At 42.0% G+C, this 13,294-nt stretch overlaps 1 protein-coding gene across 4 annotated transcripts; it reads left to right on the forward strand.

The window, feature by feature from the left end:
* Nucleotides 1-410: 410 nt before the first annotated feature.
* Nucleotides 411-13,184, forward strand: LOC310671607 (transmembrane protease serine 12-like). 4 transcript variants are annotated; one of them, XM_083427945.1, is made up of 6 exons: nucleotides 2,640-2,762; nucleotides 3,953-4,154; nucleotides 6,081-6,156; nucleotides 6,262-6,340; nucleotides 8,790-8,932; nucleotides 10,464-13,184. In XM_083427945.1, the coding sequence occupies exons 1-6, from the start codon at nucleotides 2,651-2,653 to the stop codon at nucleotides 10,698-10,700; spliced, it is 849 nt and encodes a 282-aa protein (XP_083284071.1). In that variant the 5' UTR covers nucleotides 2,640-2,650; the 3' UTR covers nucleotides 10,701-13,184. The 4 variants fall into 4 exon arrangements, with proteins under 4 accessions (XP_083284069.1, XP_083284071.1, XP_083284070.1 ...); XM_083427944.1 differs by adding an exon at nucleotides 10,212-10,314 and having other exon boundaries at nucleotides 6,081-6,340; nucleotides 10,464-10,565; XM_083427943.1 differs by lacking the exon at nucleotides 2,640-2,762 and adding an exon at nucleotides 411-545 and having other exon boundaries at nucleotides 6,081-6,340; nucleotides 10,464-13,179.
* The last annotated feature ends 110 nt before the right edge of the window (nucleotides 13,185-13,294 follow it).

The raw sequence follows: 13,294 nt of genomic DNA on the forward strand, positions 1-13,294 counted from the left end.
AACACAAAACACTGTTGCTGTATGTAGGTTTTATTTTATTAGTTTTTTATCTTATATTTTGGAAAGGTAAGCTATAGCTTGTTTAGCTTACAGGTAAATCCGGCACTGCTCCTAAGGCCTTAACCTATGTTAATAGGTATGTCTCGGGTCAGCCTCTTGAGGAACCGTAATCCGGTTCCCTCCAACCCCATTCTTTCTTGAGAGAACCGCCTCGGCTCCTTTAATGATCTCCCCTCGAGAACCAGAACCCTGCGAGACGTGTGTGTATGTGTTCGGTGTTTGTGCGGAGGAAAGCAGCAAAAGGTTCTGTCAGAACGAGCGAAGGAACTCCGCGCCATCTTCGCTCCACTTCCCTCCCTCGCGCCGCCGCCGCCGCCGCAACGTTATTCCCGCCAAGGGAGCTGGGGGGGGGGGGGCCGCCGCCATTTTGTTTCCCCGACGGACAATGCTGCGAAAGCTCCGCCGGGCAGCCACGGCCTCTCTGCTGGCGCTCTTGGGGCTGCTCAACACGCCCAGAAACGTCACGTCTCTCTTGTCCATGGAGGGTGAGCCCGGCTTTCTCTTCCCCCGCCCGCCCTTTCCACGTTCTCCGCGCGCTGCGCTCGAGCCGCCAAAAAAGACAGGAGTGGAACTGCGCGTGCGCATGGGAGGGAGCGAAGGAAGGAGGGGCGGGGATTTCCTCGGAAAGTCCCTGAGAGGACTGGGATTTGCTCACAAATCGAGCGGGCGGGCGAGGCCTGTGGATCCGTCGTGAGGAGGATCTGGCAGCGGCATTGGGGTCCCCGTGGAAGGACCCATCGCGACCTCAGGAACCGGAGAAATGTGGTTGTTATCCCCACCCCCAACAAATGTTCTCTTTCCAGCAAGCTGTCGCTGGGCGGCTCGAAACGGAGGGGTGTTGTTGTTGGTGGTGGTGGTGGTGTTTATATATTATTATTATTATTATTATTATTATTATTATTATTATTATTATTATTATTATTATTATTATTATTACCATCACCATCATCTTAAAAACCATAAATAATACCTCTCGGGCTCCCATCTCATTAAAAGGGATACATTATGTCTACAACAACTGGAAAGGTTAAAATGTGTATACTTCAAGCATTCCAAATTATGTTATCCACCCCACAGGAAGGTGTTTGCGTGTAAACTTTATTGCGTGAGGGACTCCAGGGTGGCTAGTGAGGTCTGCAGGTTGGGTTTCTGCTTCTGTTTTTGTAGTATAAAATGGCCAGAACTATTATGTGAGGAACTCCAGAGTGGATTGTTACCGTAGGTCTGCAAGTTGGTTTGTTTTTGTTTGTTTTTGTATTATTAAAAAGGTCAAAACTAGGATATTTATGGCAACTTGTTTCCCAGTATGTGTAACATACTGGGAATGTTAAATCCTGTTCAACACCTTGTGAAATCTGTGTCACCCAGAGATAATAGATTTCACAGCAGAGTAGAAAGAGTAGCAACAAAGAAGTTGGCTGGGTGGTAGAAGGTCTGCCAGAAAAAAGAGGCAGCAACCTTCGAGGCTTGCTGGGTTGGAATTTGTTTTGGGAATTGTAGTCCCAAAACGTCTGGAGAGCCGAGTTTGGGGATGCCTGTAAGACCATCATCCTTTGTGGACTAACCTCCAATCTTCAGAGTTTGGGTGAACATGTTGGCAAACCCTTTGCTCTTAGTAGTGATGTTAATTGATGCCAGATCAGTCCAAATAAGTCATCTGTTTTCCATGGGGGTGCCCAAGGTAGCATATATTACTGAGACCCAGGTGGGTTAGCTGAGCAGACCATATTTATCCTAGCTTTGTCCCCCAGGGTACTTGGTGCAGAACCAGGCCAGGTCAGACGGGAGGGGAGAGATGCTGCTAACCATTAAAATTCCATTGTCCTCACCAGGAAGCCAATGTGCTCTGTAACTGATAAGAGGGTTTGTTCCTGGATTTGGGCCTTTGAGATAGAATAAGATACTATTGATGTACTGCCCATTCTGCTGCCCAGCAGTCTTTTTAGCTGAGGTGGTCCCAGAGGTCATGTTGGAGAACATTTCACTGTTGCGTTGGAAGACTTCAGTGTCCATGCTGAAGCTGCAATTATTGGGCCCACGGAGGATTTCATGACCTCCATGACAACCATGGGGTTTCTCAGTACATCAAGGTTCAACTCGTGGGGCATACCCCAGATCTGATTTTTGCGACAGAAGGTATTGTGGATTTGTGGTGAACTGTTTATCATGGATGAATACTTTTTTGGTGTGCTTTGGACTGGTAGCAGCAAGATCCCCCTGTAAGGGTGGGGGGTTAAGATGGTCCACCCCTGAAGACTTACGGAATCCAAAGGATTCCTGAATGCTTCGTGGGATTTTCTGACTCACATAGTTAGTGCTGCTGTTGAAGCCCTGGTTGGCCACAGGTTTTCATAGTCTGGTTATTTCCAAGTAGGGCTATTGTAACGTGCCCTACATGCCTTTGAAAATGGTCTGGAAGTTGCAACTGGTGCAGAATGCTGATGCCAGAGTTCTAGCTGAATGTCCCAGGGTATCCTCTAACATAAATTCTGAAACAATTGCACTGCTTGTCTATTGTCTTCCAGGACTAATTTAAGCTGTACAAATTTAAAAGTTAACCTGAATGCCCTAAGCTCCCATACTGACCTGCATGAATTTTAAAATCTACGTGGGAAGCCCTGAGGCTTATGGAATAGGGGTCTGTGGACCATCTTTCTCTGCAGTGGCTGCTCTTCTTTGGAACAGTCTCTCCTTTAGTAGTGGTATGGAACCTTTGAAATTATATTGTTGCTGATGGTTTCATTTGTTACTGAGTTCCGTATGTTGTTTTAGAGTGTTTCAATTTCGATTTTTAACTTTTGGTTTGGATTGTGTATACTTCCAACCTAGGACCTTTGCGTAATAACATAAAAATTTACGACACAGTCCAGTCATTGTTCACAGTGTTTCATCATCTGAAGCATGTGTCAAAACTCTGGTGGGCTTCACAATGTCCGAGTGGGCATTTAAGGCATTTGATGGCCCTAGACTCCTTGCCATTCCTCAGTGAGACCAGGACCTCAACAGGGGTGTCAGACATGCCAATCAGAAAATCCCATACAGCAGGGGACCCCAGACTGTGGCCAATGGACCATGAATGATAGGAGCACTGTCTGTGAACAGTGGGTGCAAAGACTGTGTCATCATTCTTAGAACCCAGGGATCGAGTCTGGCCACAAGGTGAGCTGGAAGTGGACCAGAAGTAATGGGAGGAAGACACTTGGAAAGGGTTCTAAGGAATACAAATTGTAATACAATACAATGAAGTACAGTATATGAGAGAAGAAGCAAGGAAAGTGCAGTTAAAAATCATACAGCATTTAGTAAATTGCATCACATTTACAACAACAGGCAGAAAAAATAAGTGGTCCACTAAGACCTTCAGCAACTTTCAAGTGGTCTGGGGTGAGAGGTTTGGGAACCAATGCCCTAAATAATTCCTTATCATCTGTAAATTTCTTAACCCGCCCCTCACCTTTACAGGGGGGAACCATCACTGCCAGACCTAACTCACCAAGAAATGGTGTCTATCTTTATTTAAGACATTTATATACCACTTAATTATTTGCATTTCTAAATGGTATATATAAAGACCAGCCACAGAAAATGGGTCCAGAGGGTGGGTGCATAACAAAGGTGCTAATACCTCCTACCACAGAGACAAAACCATTCCACTCTGTGGCAAAAACCAGATTGTGATCCACAACATGTGTCCAAGGGGTAAGTGATTCAAAAGTTTGCAGTCTTGCATAAACTCTCTCCAGAGACAGAAGCGCTATGGCAAACTGGTCGGTTTATAACAATGACCCTTTAGATCTACTTTTAAGTTCGTTTTGGTCGATGGATTGGTGTGTATTAACAGAACATTTACATTCATGGCATCTCATCAGTATATCTGTGTTTTGATTTCTAGACTGCGGAACAAGGCCTCTTATGGATGAGAAAAAAACAGAGTCTCGGATTATAGGTGGACATGATGCCGTGGTTGGATCTTGGCCATGGCAAGTTAGCCTTCAGCATTATACCATTGGCCTAGGATATTTCCATCTGTGTGGTGGAAGTTTAATTACAAACAACACGGTGTTGACAGCAGCACACTGCGTTAAAAAAAATAGGCATGTATCTATTCTAAATCTTTTTCACGGTTTTAGGTGTGAGAAAGGTGTACTGTTGTTTTTTTAAGCACTTGGTGAATATTCAGAATTCATGGGAGGGGGGACATATTTCAAGGAGGAGTGGGAGAGGAAATGGGACTTCAGGAATACATTTCTCCTCTCATCCTCCCCAAATCTTTTCCCACCCAACAACATAGCAGTAAATGACTGGATGTTTCCTTTTTTAATACTATATAGTTTGGTAGTTAAAACAGTGTGACAAAGTAGATTTTTCATCTCCTGGTGCTCTTCCCCTCTGCTCCCCTTGGCACTTAACAGAAGCCTCTCAGGTCTGAAAGGTGAAGAGGGAAATGGAAGCAGGGGAAGAATTATGAGATTATTTCAGTTGTGTGCACTTCTCCTTTATTACAGTAGGGTTACAGTTTCGAGCATAAGTTCATGTTTCAAGAAACTCATTGCACGGAATACAATCTAATCTATTTTATGGTACGCAAGTACGGAGGGCACTAATGTCCTCCAATTTGCAAATTACAGTATGCCCAGGTGTCTTTCCCCCTACTTTGGCAGCAGGCATACATGCTGATTCCGCAAAGTGTTGATGCAACTGCACTCAAGCTTCAAAATATGCTTGTCATGCAGCATGGGTTATCAGCTACTCTTTTGTAGCTGACACATGCCCAAAATCTTGGTGTAGAATTATTTTTTGCAGTTCTTCGGCTTCTAACCTTAGTATTTGTAACTCTGTGGGGAGTCATCCTCATTATTCTTACTCTGGTTTTTCAGGGGTGGAGATTTTCTTTAATTCTAAATATATAGGTTAGAATTCAACATCACAGAGATTTGACTGTTCTGTTTGTACAAGTATTTCTGCATGCTGGAGGGAACAATATCCCATATCCTCTTCCCACATGCTGTTTTGGAGATTTTTCTGAGCTTCCAGACTGGGAGGAGCTCCCTTACACTTATATTTTTGCACTGGCTTCTGCTAGTGCTCCGAGTTACTTGAATCCAACTTGTAGCTTCCATTTTTTATATATATATACTATCTTCTATTTAGATAATTTCATTATGGTTCACAGTAGAGTTATTAAGACCAGTACATTAAAGCAATAAATAACAGCAGCAACCAAAAAAACCAAACAAAAACAGAGCTAGCTAATACAAATGATCTGAGAGAACCATTTTTCAACAAGCCCCACGAGCACATCTCTATTGGTGCTTGTCTTATTTCATAGCTGTGGTGAGTCCATAGGGTCAATGGCACAACGGGGGGGGGGGGGGGAATCCCATACTTAAAGCAAGATGGACCTTAGCAGATGACAATTTGGCTAGGAAGGTCTCGCCTGCAGATCTCGGTGACCTGGAGATTCACATCGGAGAAGGGATAATTGTTATAAGGCCAGTCCAGAGGCAGACAACTTATAAAGTTGCTGTGCTTATTGATAAGTCCATCATGATAAGATTTTTGGGGAGTTGTGTGCAAATGGAATTATTGTGGCATGTTTCAAGGCTGCTTTGATCAATGTGAGGCCCAACAGCTTAGATGATTTTAAAAGTGCATGAGACAAATTTATGGAGGATATGTCTATCAATTGTGAATAGTCATACTGAGCATGGCTCATGATGCTTCCAGATGCAGAGGCACTATACCTGAGTACCAATTGCTGAGCAGGAACTGTAGGTTCTGCTTGTGAGCTTCCTACAGGCAACCATCTGATTGGCTGTTATAGGACATGATTTGGTTTGATCTAGCAGGATTCCTCTTATGCATATATGCTTTTACTGGTTATATTACTATTACTGCAGAAACCTTTGTCATTCCCTCACCATTTGACTCTGGCTCCATGCTTGCTAGTTTTACACCAGGCTTGAAGTAACTATTCTAAAATAGTTTCTGACTCTGTTTTTGATTTTATTCTGTCCTAGGAACGCAGCCTTTTGGAGGGCTGTCATCGCCGTGCATCATCTTCATGCACACAACTATTATACTCGAAAGCGCCGGGTCAGTACAATCACGGTCCATTCTGATTATGATTCAGAAAGCTATGAACATGATATTGCCTTGTTTACGCTAATAAAACATGTAAAATATAATAATTATATTCAGCCCGTCTGCATACCTGAAAATGATACTATTGACATGTACCCATGTTACATAGCTGGCTGGGGAATGACAAAGGAGAAAGGTAAATCTTCTACTTTTCCTTTAAACTAAACTATTGTTAAGAGTGAGAATTAGTTATTTCAAAAAGCTTCTTTGCCATTTGATGGTGTATTGCACAGAGGTAAACCTAGGTTTGGTTTGCCCGTTAGTGTACACAAGGAATTTCTGATAGTTGTGATGATTAATTTGGTTTTCGTATCCTTTCATTATATTTTTTAATGTACAATTAAAGTTTTTTAATATTTAATGTAATTGTGAAATGTTTCTCGCTCATCACCTTTTCTGGACACTGAACTGTAAAACAGGTGTTCAGGAAGTGTTATCAATATTAGCAGCCCTAACCCTGAGTCGGGACGCGGGTGGCGCTGTGGGTTAAAGCCTCAGCGCCTAGGGCTTGCCGATCAAGAGGTCGGCGGTTCGAATCCCCGCGGCAGGGTGCGCTCCCGTTGTTTGGTCCCAGCGCCTGCCAACCTAGCAGTTGGAAAGCACTCTCGGGAAGGTAAACGGCGTTTCCGTGTGCGGCTCTGACTCGCCAGAGCAGCAATGTCACGCTGGCCATGTGACCCGGAAGTGTCTTCGGACAGCGCTGGCCCTCGGCCTCTTTGAGTGAGATGGGCGCACAACCCTAGAGTCTGTCAAGACTGGCCCGTACGGGCAGGGGTACCTTTACCTTTACCTTTAACCCTGAGTCAGTTTTTCTGTCCGCAGTAATGATGTAAAATTTTAATCTTGTGTGCAGAATATTTACTGGCTAACCATGAGCAAACTGGACAGATTTCTTCAGAAGTATTTGCTCTTTTAATCCAGAAAAAGGAGTGTCATTTGTTGGGTCTATAAATTCTTTAGCTGTGTTTATGTTTTTAAACTCTATACAGTGGTACCTCGGGTTAAGTACTTAATTTGTTCCGGAGGTCCGTTCTTAACCTGAAACTGTTCTTAACCTGAAGCACCACTTTAGCTAATGGGGCCTCCTGCTGCTGCCGCGCCACCGGAGCACAATTTCTGTTCTCATCCTGAAGCAAAGTTCTTAACCCGAGCTACTATTACTGGGTTAGCGGAGTCTGTAACCTGAAGCGTATGTAACCCGAGGTACTGTATTAATCAAGATAAAAACATTTAACAGCTTATAACCAAGGTCAGAAATACAAAATAAAAATTTACCCTGCGAGCATCAAATTTCTGCACTAAGAAAAGCTGGATTCTGCAAGGTCTGCAGACACACCCTCCAGATTTTGCTGAACTGCAACTCCCATTGGCCCTAGCCAGGATGGCCAGTGGCAGGGGAGGATGGGAGTTGTAGTTCATCATCTGGCTGGCCAAAGGTTCTTTGTATATGATCTATTGCTTAAACAAAATATTTGTCATGCTTTCTGCATTTATCATATGAGGGCAGTATATGTACTTGTGCCTTGAACCTGCCATGTATTCGTCTCTATCATACTTTTCAGAAATACGGTAAGCACTCAGAAAGTCATTTCTCTGCCTTTTCAAAACTTGCCTGAGATTTGTGCACTTGAGAAAACTATACGTTAATCTTTAAGGTATTTGATCTAGTCTACAAAGCATATATCTTTTGTTATGACTCATAGCTGATGCAGGCATACTGAATTGGGTAAGCCACTGGGCTATATTTAAATGTATTAACCAAACCCGGCAGACGCTTATGTACTGATAACCTAATGCACTTTATTTCAATTCAACCTTGCTGGATGGGGAACACTGAAGGGCTGGTTTTAATTAATTAATACCTCAAACCTTGAACCAATAACAAACAAGTTCAATAACACCTGAAATCATAGAATAATTAAGAAGAAAACAAAATACTGTAATTAAAACATAGGCACCCAAATCTCAATGTTGAGCATACACAGCTCCATATATACCTGGGGCCTGCGATGACTAGCAAACAGAATTCATTACAAGTTCGGTAAGGATTTGTGAGCCTTATTCTGAAAACGAAGGTAGGTTTCATAGACCTGCTTGGGAAATACAGTGGTGCCTCGCAAGACGAAAAGAATCCGTTCTGTGAGTCTCTTCGTCTAGCGGTTTTTTCGTCTTGCGAAGCAAGCCCATTAGCGGATTAGCGCTATTAGCGGATTAGCGGCTATTAAAGGCTTAAGGGATTAGCGGATTAGCTGCTAAAAGGCTATTAGCAGCTTAGTGCCTTAGAAAAAGGGGGTGAGGAGCGGGGGGGGGGGGAACCCAGGAATCGCAAGACATTTTCGTCTTGCGAAGCAAGCCCATAGCAAATTCGTTTTGCGAAGCACCTCCAAAACGGAAAACCCTTTCGTCTAGCGGGTTTTCCGTCTTGCGAAGCATTCGTCTTGCGGGGCACCACTGTACAAACCTGGTTTATTAAGTTTAAGAGTTAGACTAGCTTAAGCGGTTACCCAGCCACGTTGCATACCTGAGAACCTTGTTTCAGAATGTTAAATGCATTCTTCCAGCAGTTTTTTGTGTTTTCCTTTCAGGTCATGGCAAATTAATATTACAAGAAGCTCAGGTAGACGTTTTTCCGCTGAGATTATGCAATAGATATGACTCGTATGCTGGGAGATTAACAAAAAACATGGTTTGTGCTGGCTCTCTGACTGGACGTGTTGATAGCTGCCAGGTAAAATGGAGAATATACAATAAGTAGTCAACACATTCTGTCATGTAGTTGCTTGACTAATATATCAAAGCAATATATCAAAGTCGCTGGTAAATGAGGGGGAAATGAATCATTTTTATTTTAAGACATATTGCAAAACATGCTGTCATACAATTATTTGTCCAGGCTTACTCACTGCTGTGTCAAAGTAGCACCAAAGTAGTTAATACATTTTGGAGGAAAATTAGTTGATGTGAGAAAATGGGACCTGAGAAACATCACAATAAAATTCAAGCAGCGACATAACTTCACCTTGTAAATCAGCATGATCAGTTCTTTCTAAAAGCACATAATACGCGTGAGGCACAGTACAAAAACACAGCACATGAGTTCCTGACTGCAAATTCACAACTGAAGAAAGAAAAATAAATACAAAAGCAGAGGCGAATTGGAGGGAAAAGGGAATGTTCTTTCCTAATATGGATTCGAAGGATTATATAAAGAAACCATCATCCTTGTTGAGGTTTAAAATATATCACGTTGTGAATACTAATATTAAAATAATGATGATGCAGTAATAATGTCATTTCTTTTATGAATATCTTCCCATGAAACATCCCAAAATTATTTAATGTCAACAATTGAAAAACTTCAACTTTAAAAGCATATTTAAACATATATAAAAACAGATCCAGACTGGGATAAAAATTTCCACTTAGAAAGCTTAAAAAGATGATAGAGACAGTGCTTGTTTGCTTTGTAATAGCAGCAAGATTCAAAGGGTAGGTTCCTACATCATATGAATGGGTCACCTGATGAAATGGCATGTGCAAGAGACACTCCTTCAGAACGCAGCAATCATTTTGGTATATAAGAGGGTTAGGATTGTTGGTGTTCTGATCACCAAAGTTTAGGGTTATTGATAAAAGTACAGGAGCTTTGCAGAAAAGGTAGGGTGTTCATTTCCTTCCATTCGGAACACATTGGACCACTTTGCTTCCATCCAAAACAGACAACATGGAAGCAGGATGGTGCTGTCCCCCCACCTGTGTCATGTCTTGCTCTGATAGCTAAGATTAAATAGCCCTTTTGAGTCTTGAGTTGATTTTCAGGGTCAGCTTATTACTTCCTTATATTATTACATGTATCTCTCATCTTTCCTCCAAGGGGTGGTGCACATGATTCTCCTATTCCTTTTCTCCCCACAACAACCCTGTGAGATAGGTTACGCTGAGAGAATGACTCAAGGTCACCTCATGAGCTTCATGACTGATATGAGATTTAAACCCTGGTTTCCCAGGTCCTTCTCAACACACTAATCACTACACCACACTGTCTTATTGAAACTGTTGCTGGAATTCCTAAAGCATCCATGATCAAATTGTGTCAGCAAGGAAACCAAGGTAAGATACCCAAGTCAGGCTTTCTGGAGGTACTGTTTCTAGAAAAACGTGTTTTCTTTTGATAGTTCGTGAGAGACATAACTCAAGATTGATTGGATCCCAATCCTGTTTCCTAAAACTTCAGAGTACCATATTTTTTCATGTTCCAGGGAGACAGCGGTGGACCTTTGATGTGTTATTTTCGAAATGTTAGCAGGTATTATCTGATAGGAGTCACCAGTTTTGGGCTTGGTTGTGGCCGACCAAAATATCCAGGAATCTATGCTCGTACAGTTAATTACAAAAATTGGATAGATGCGCATTTAATTGCTAAGACCACCAATGTGAGCATTCGATGGGTTCTGATCTATTGGATTGTTGCATGGACAGTCTTTTATATTCTATGAAGAGGCAGACTCACTCTCCATTGTACTAGAGTGAACTTGGATTGCAAAATTGGAAGCAAAATTCTTCACTTTTATCAACAAATTTACCGTATTCCCCCTTATAAATTAAATATATGTATATATCAGATGTTATTTAAAATATATGTGTGTAATGGCCTGTAAATCACATTATGAAATCATACTCTTCAAAATAAAACATGAAAATTAACAGTTGAAAAAATAAGAACTGAATGATCATTCAGTACATAATAAAAATGTTTTTGTCTTGATAGAAGAATTTTCAGAATTAAACCCATACTATCACAATATTTACATCTTATTTCTATGCTAGAATATCAAAGTTTGTGATAGATGGTAGATGTTGTCATATATACATAGCACTTTAAAATAAAACTTATGTTATACTTGTATACACATGCTCCAGTGGAACACTTCCACGCTCAAATGAAGAACTGTTAAATATAAGCACCACATTTTCAAGGATCTATCCTGCAAACAAAATTCATTGTGTTGAATTCTTAAAGTAAATCCACAGTGTTTTGAAGAAGCAGGGCCTAAAGTATTGGACAGTTTTATCTTAATCATTGGTCCCTCTGCTGATTTGTTTATTGCAATGCAATCACACCATATTTCTTCTAAGCAGCTTTGTGTTAATCTTTTAAAAACGAAACACCAGCATGTCTTCTAGGGTGCAGTCTGTTAAATACTGACTAGGTGTTACGACTTTACACTAAAGGTGAACTTCTGAGTAAAAGTGCAGTGCCTTGTACTGAAAAAGTTTGGTAAGCTAGTATTTTTTAAGCTTGAACAAAGGCCTGTATCACTTTAAAACTTCAGAACTCTCCATATAGTGAATTTGGATTCCTTATTATTTGAAAAAAAAAGAGGAGCAGTCACCCATTTGTTTTAAAAATATACACAAATTAAGCAGTTGAATTAAGCAGTTGTGTAAAGATTGTTACCTATGTGCAGGGCCCAGTAGATTTAATTTCTGTGACAGAATGGTAGATGTAACATTGGACTTGCCATGAAGCTTCATTTTCTGCCACGGATGAACAAGATCCTCAGATGGTCTGTCCCTTGTACTAGGCAGCACTACACAAATTATACCTCATGTTCAAGAGCAACCAAGCTGAACATGCCAAAGACGTAACAGCAAACCTCTAGAAACAGGAGACCATGGCCAAGCAAAAATAATTGTATTGTCCTGCCTAGTGGAGTGAGTGGAAGGGACAAACCATCCAAGGATTCCCTCCTCCATTGCAAGAAAATATGTTCTCCTGTTAAATTATTATTTTAAAAGATACCGATGACCATAATAATCTGTGACGATCCACACATCTGTTTCTATTTTTCCTATACTGCTACACATCAACATGATATCAACTAGATATCAATGTGCTGCAACAGAACTAAAAAAAGTTCCTGCCCATCTTCCCTCCTCCTCCATTGTGGGCCTCCTGCCCCATCCAAAGAATACAAGACAGGCAATAGGCAACTCATTAAGTAGCTTTATGAAAAGAAGGCTGAGCCAGAAACATGCCAGAATTTACATGCATCCATCCTCCTGGTCAGCCTCATCCCAGTCCCCTGGCATGTGCTGGTCAATGTCCCTCCAACAGAAGAGAAAGCAGAGGGACAACTCAGCTATTTGTTTCTTTGATGGGACAATCCTATGAAGTTTTTGCCGTGCAGTTGCTCCCATATTGGCACTGCATATAGCGCTGGGTGAAGCTCGACCCGAAGCTCAGCCTTCTGTGGTTCCTATACACAGAAAACCCACCTCCTATTGCTCTCTGCAGTGTGGTGGCCATGCCACTGGTTCTGAAGGAGCTTTGGCTGGGCAGTTTTCTTCATTCATAAATGAAATAAAAAATAAAATGGGGGAGGAACTGTGCCTGGCAGCTGCTTGGGAAAGGAGGAACAGGAAGTGATTACTGTAAATCAAATCGCTGGTAATGCTGTATCTTGGTGCTCGACTCCACGCTTTGCATTGCGACAGGGGCCAGCTTCGATCCCAGGCACCTCCAACAATGGTCTGTCTCAGTTTAAGTGTTCCCTAGAAGACAGCCAAAACAGTACTTCCCATCCCTGTTGCCTTAAGCTCCCTGAGGTCCAGCTCCGAGGGCCTTCTGGCGGTTCCCTCACTGCAATAAGTGAGGTTACAGGGAACGAGGCAGAGGGCCTTCTTGGTAGTGGCGTCCGCCCTGTGGAATGCCCTCTCATCAGATGTCAAGGAAATAAACAACTAACTTTAAGAAGACATCTGAAGGCAGCCCTGTTTAGGGAAGTTTTTAATGTTTCGTGTTTGATTGTGCTTTTAATATTCTGTTGGGAGCTGCCCAGAATGGCTGGGGAAAGGTAGCCAGATGGGCAGGGTATAAATAATTTATCTTTTATTGAATTTATATACCACCCTATACCCAGAGGTCTCAGGATGGTTCACAGAAAAGATCACAATATATAAAATCAAAATAAGAACAATAACCCAATAACACCCCCCCCCCAAAAAAAAAGAGCCACATTTTAAAAGTGTATAGGATTCCGACCAGGTCAACCAAAGGCCTGGTTAAAAGAAATGTTTTTGCCTGACA

This window comes from Podarcis tiliguerta (assembly GCF_965153285.1).
Source record: "Podarcis tiliguerta genome assembly, chromosome: 2".
NCBI classification, from domain to species: Eukaryota; Metazoa; Chordata; class Lepidosauria; order Squamata; family Lacertidae; genus Podarcis; species Podarcis tiliguerta.

Coding starts and splice junctions, on each gene's coding strand:
- LOC310671607 (XM_083427942.1), top strand. CDS start 2,651: ATGAATTTTAAAATCTACGTGGGAAGCCCTGAGGCTTATGGAATAGGG. Junction 2,763..3,952: donor CAGTCTCTCCTTTAGTAGTG/GTATGGAACCTT, acceptor TTTGATTTCTAG/ACTGCGGAACAAGGCCTCTT. Junction 8,933..10,463: donor GACGTGTTGATAGCTGCCAG/GTAAAATGGAGA, acceptor TTCATGTTCCAG/GGAGACAGCGGTGGACCTTT.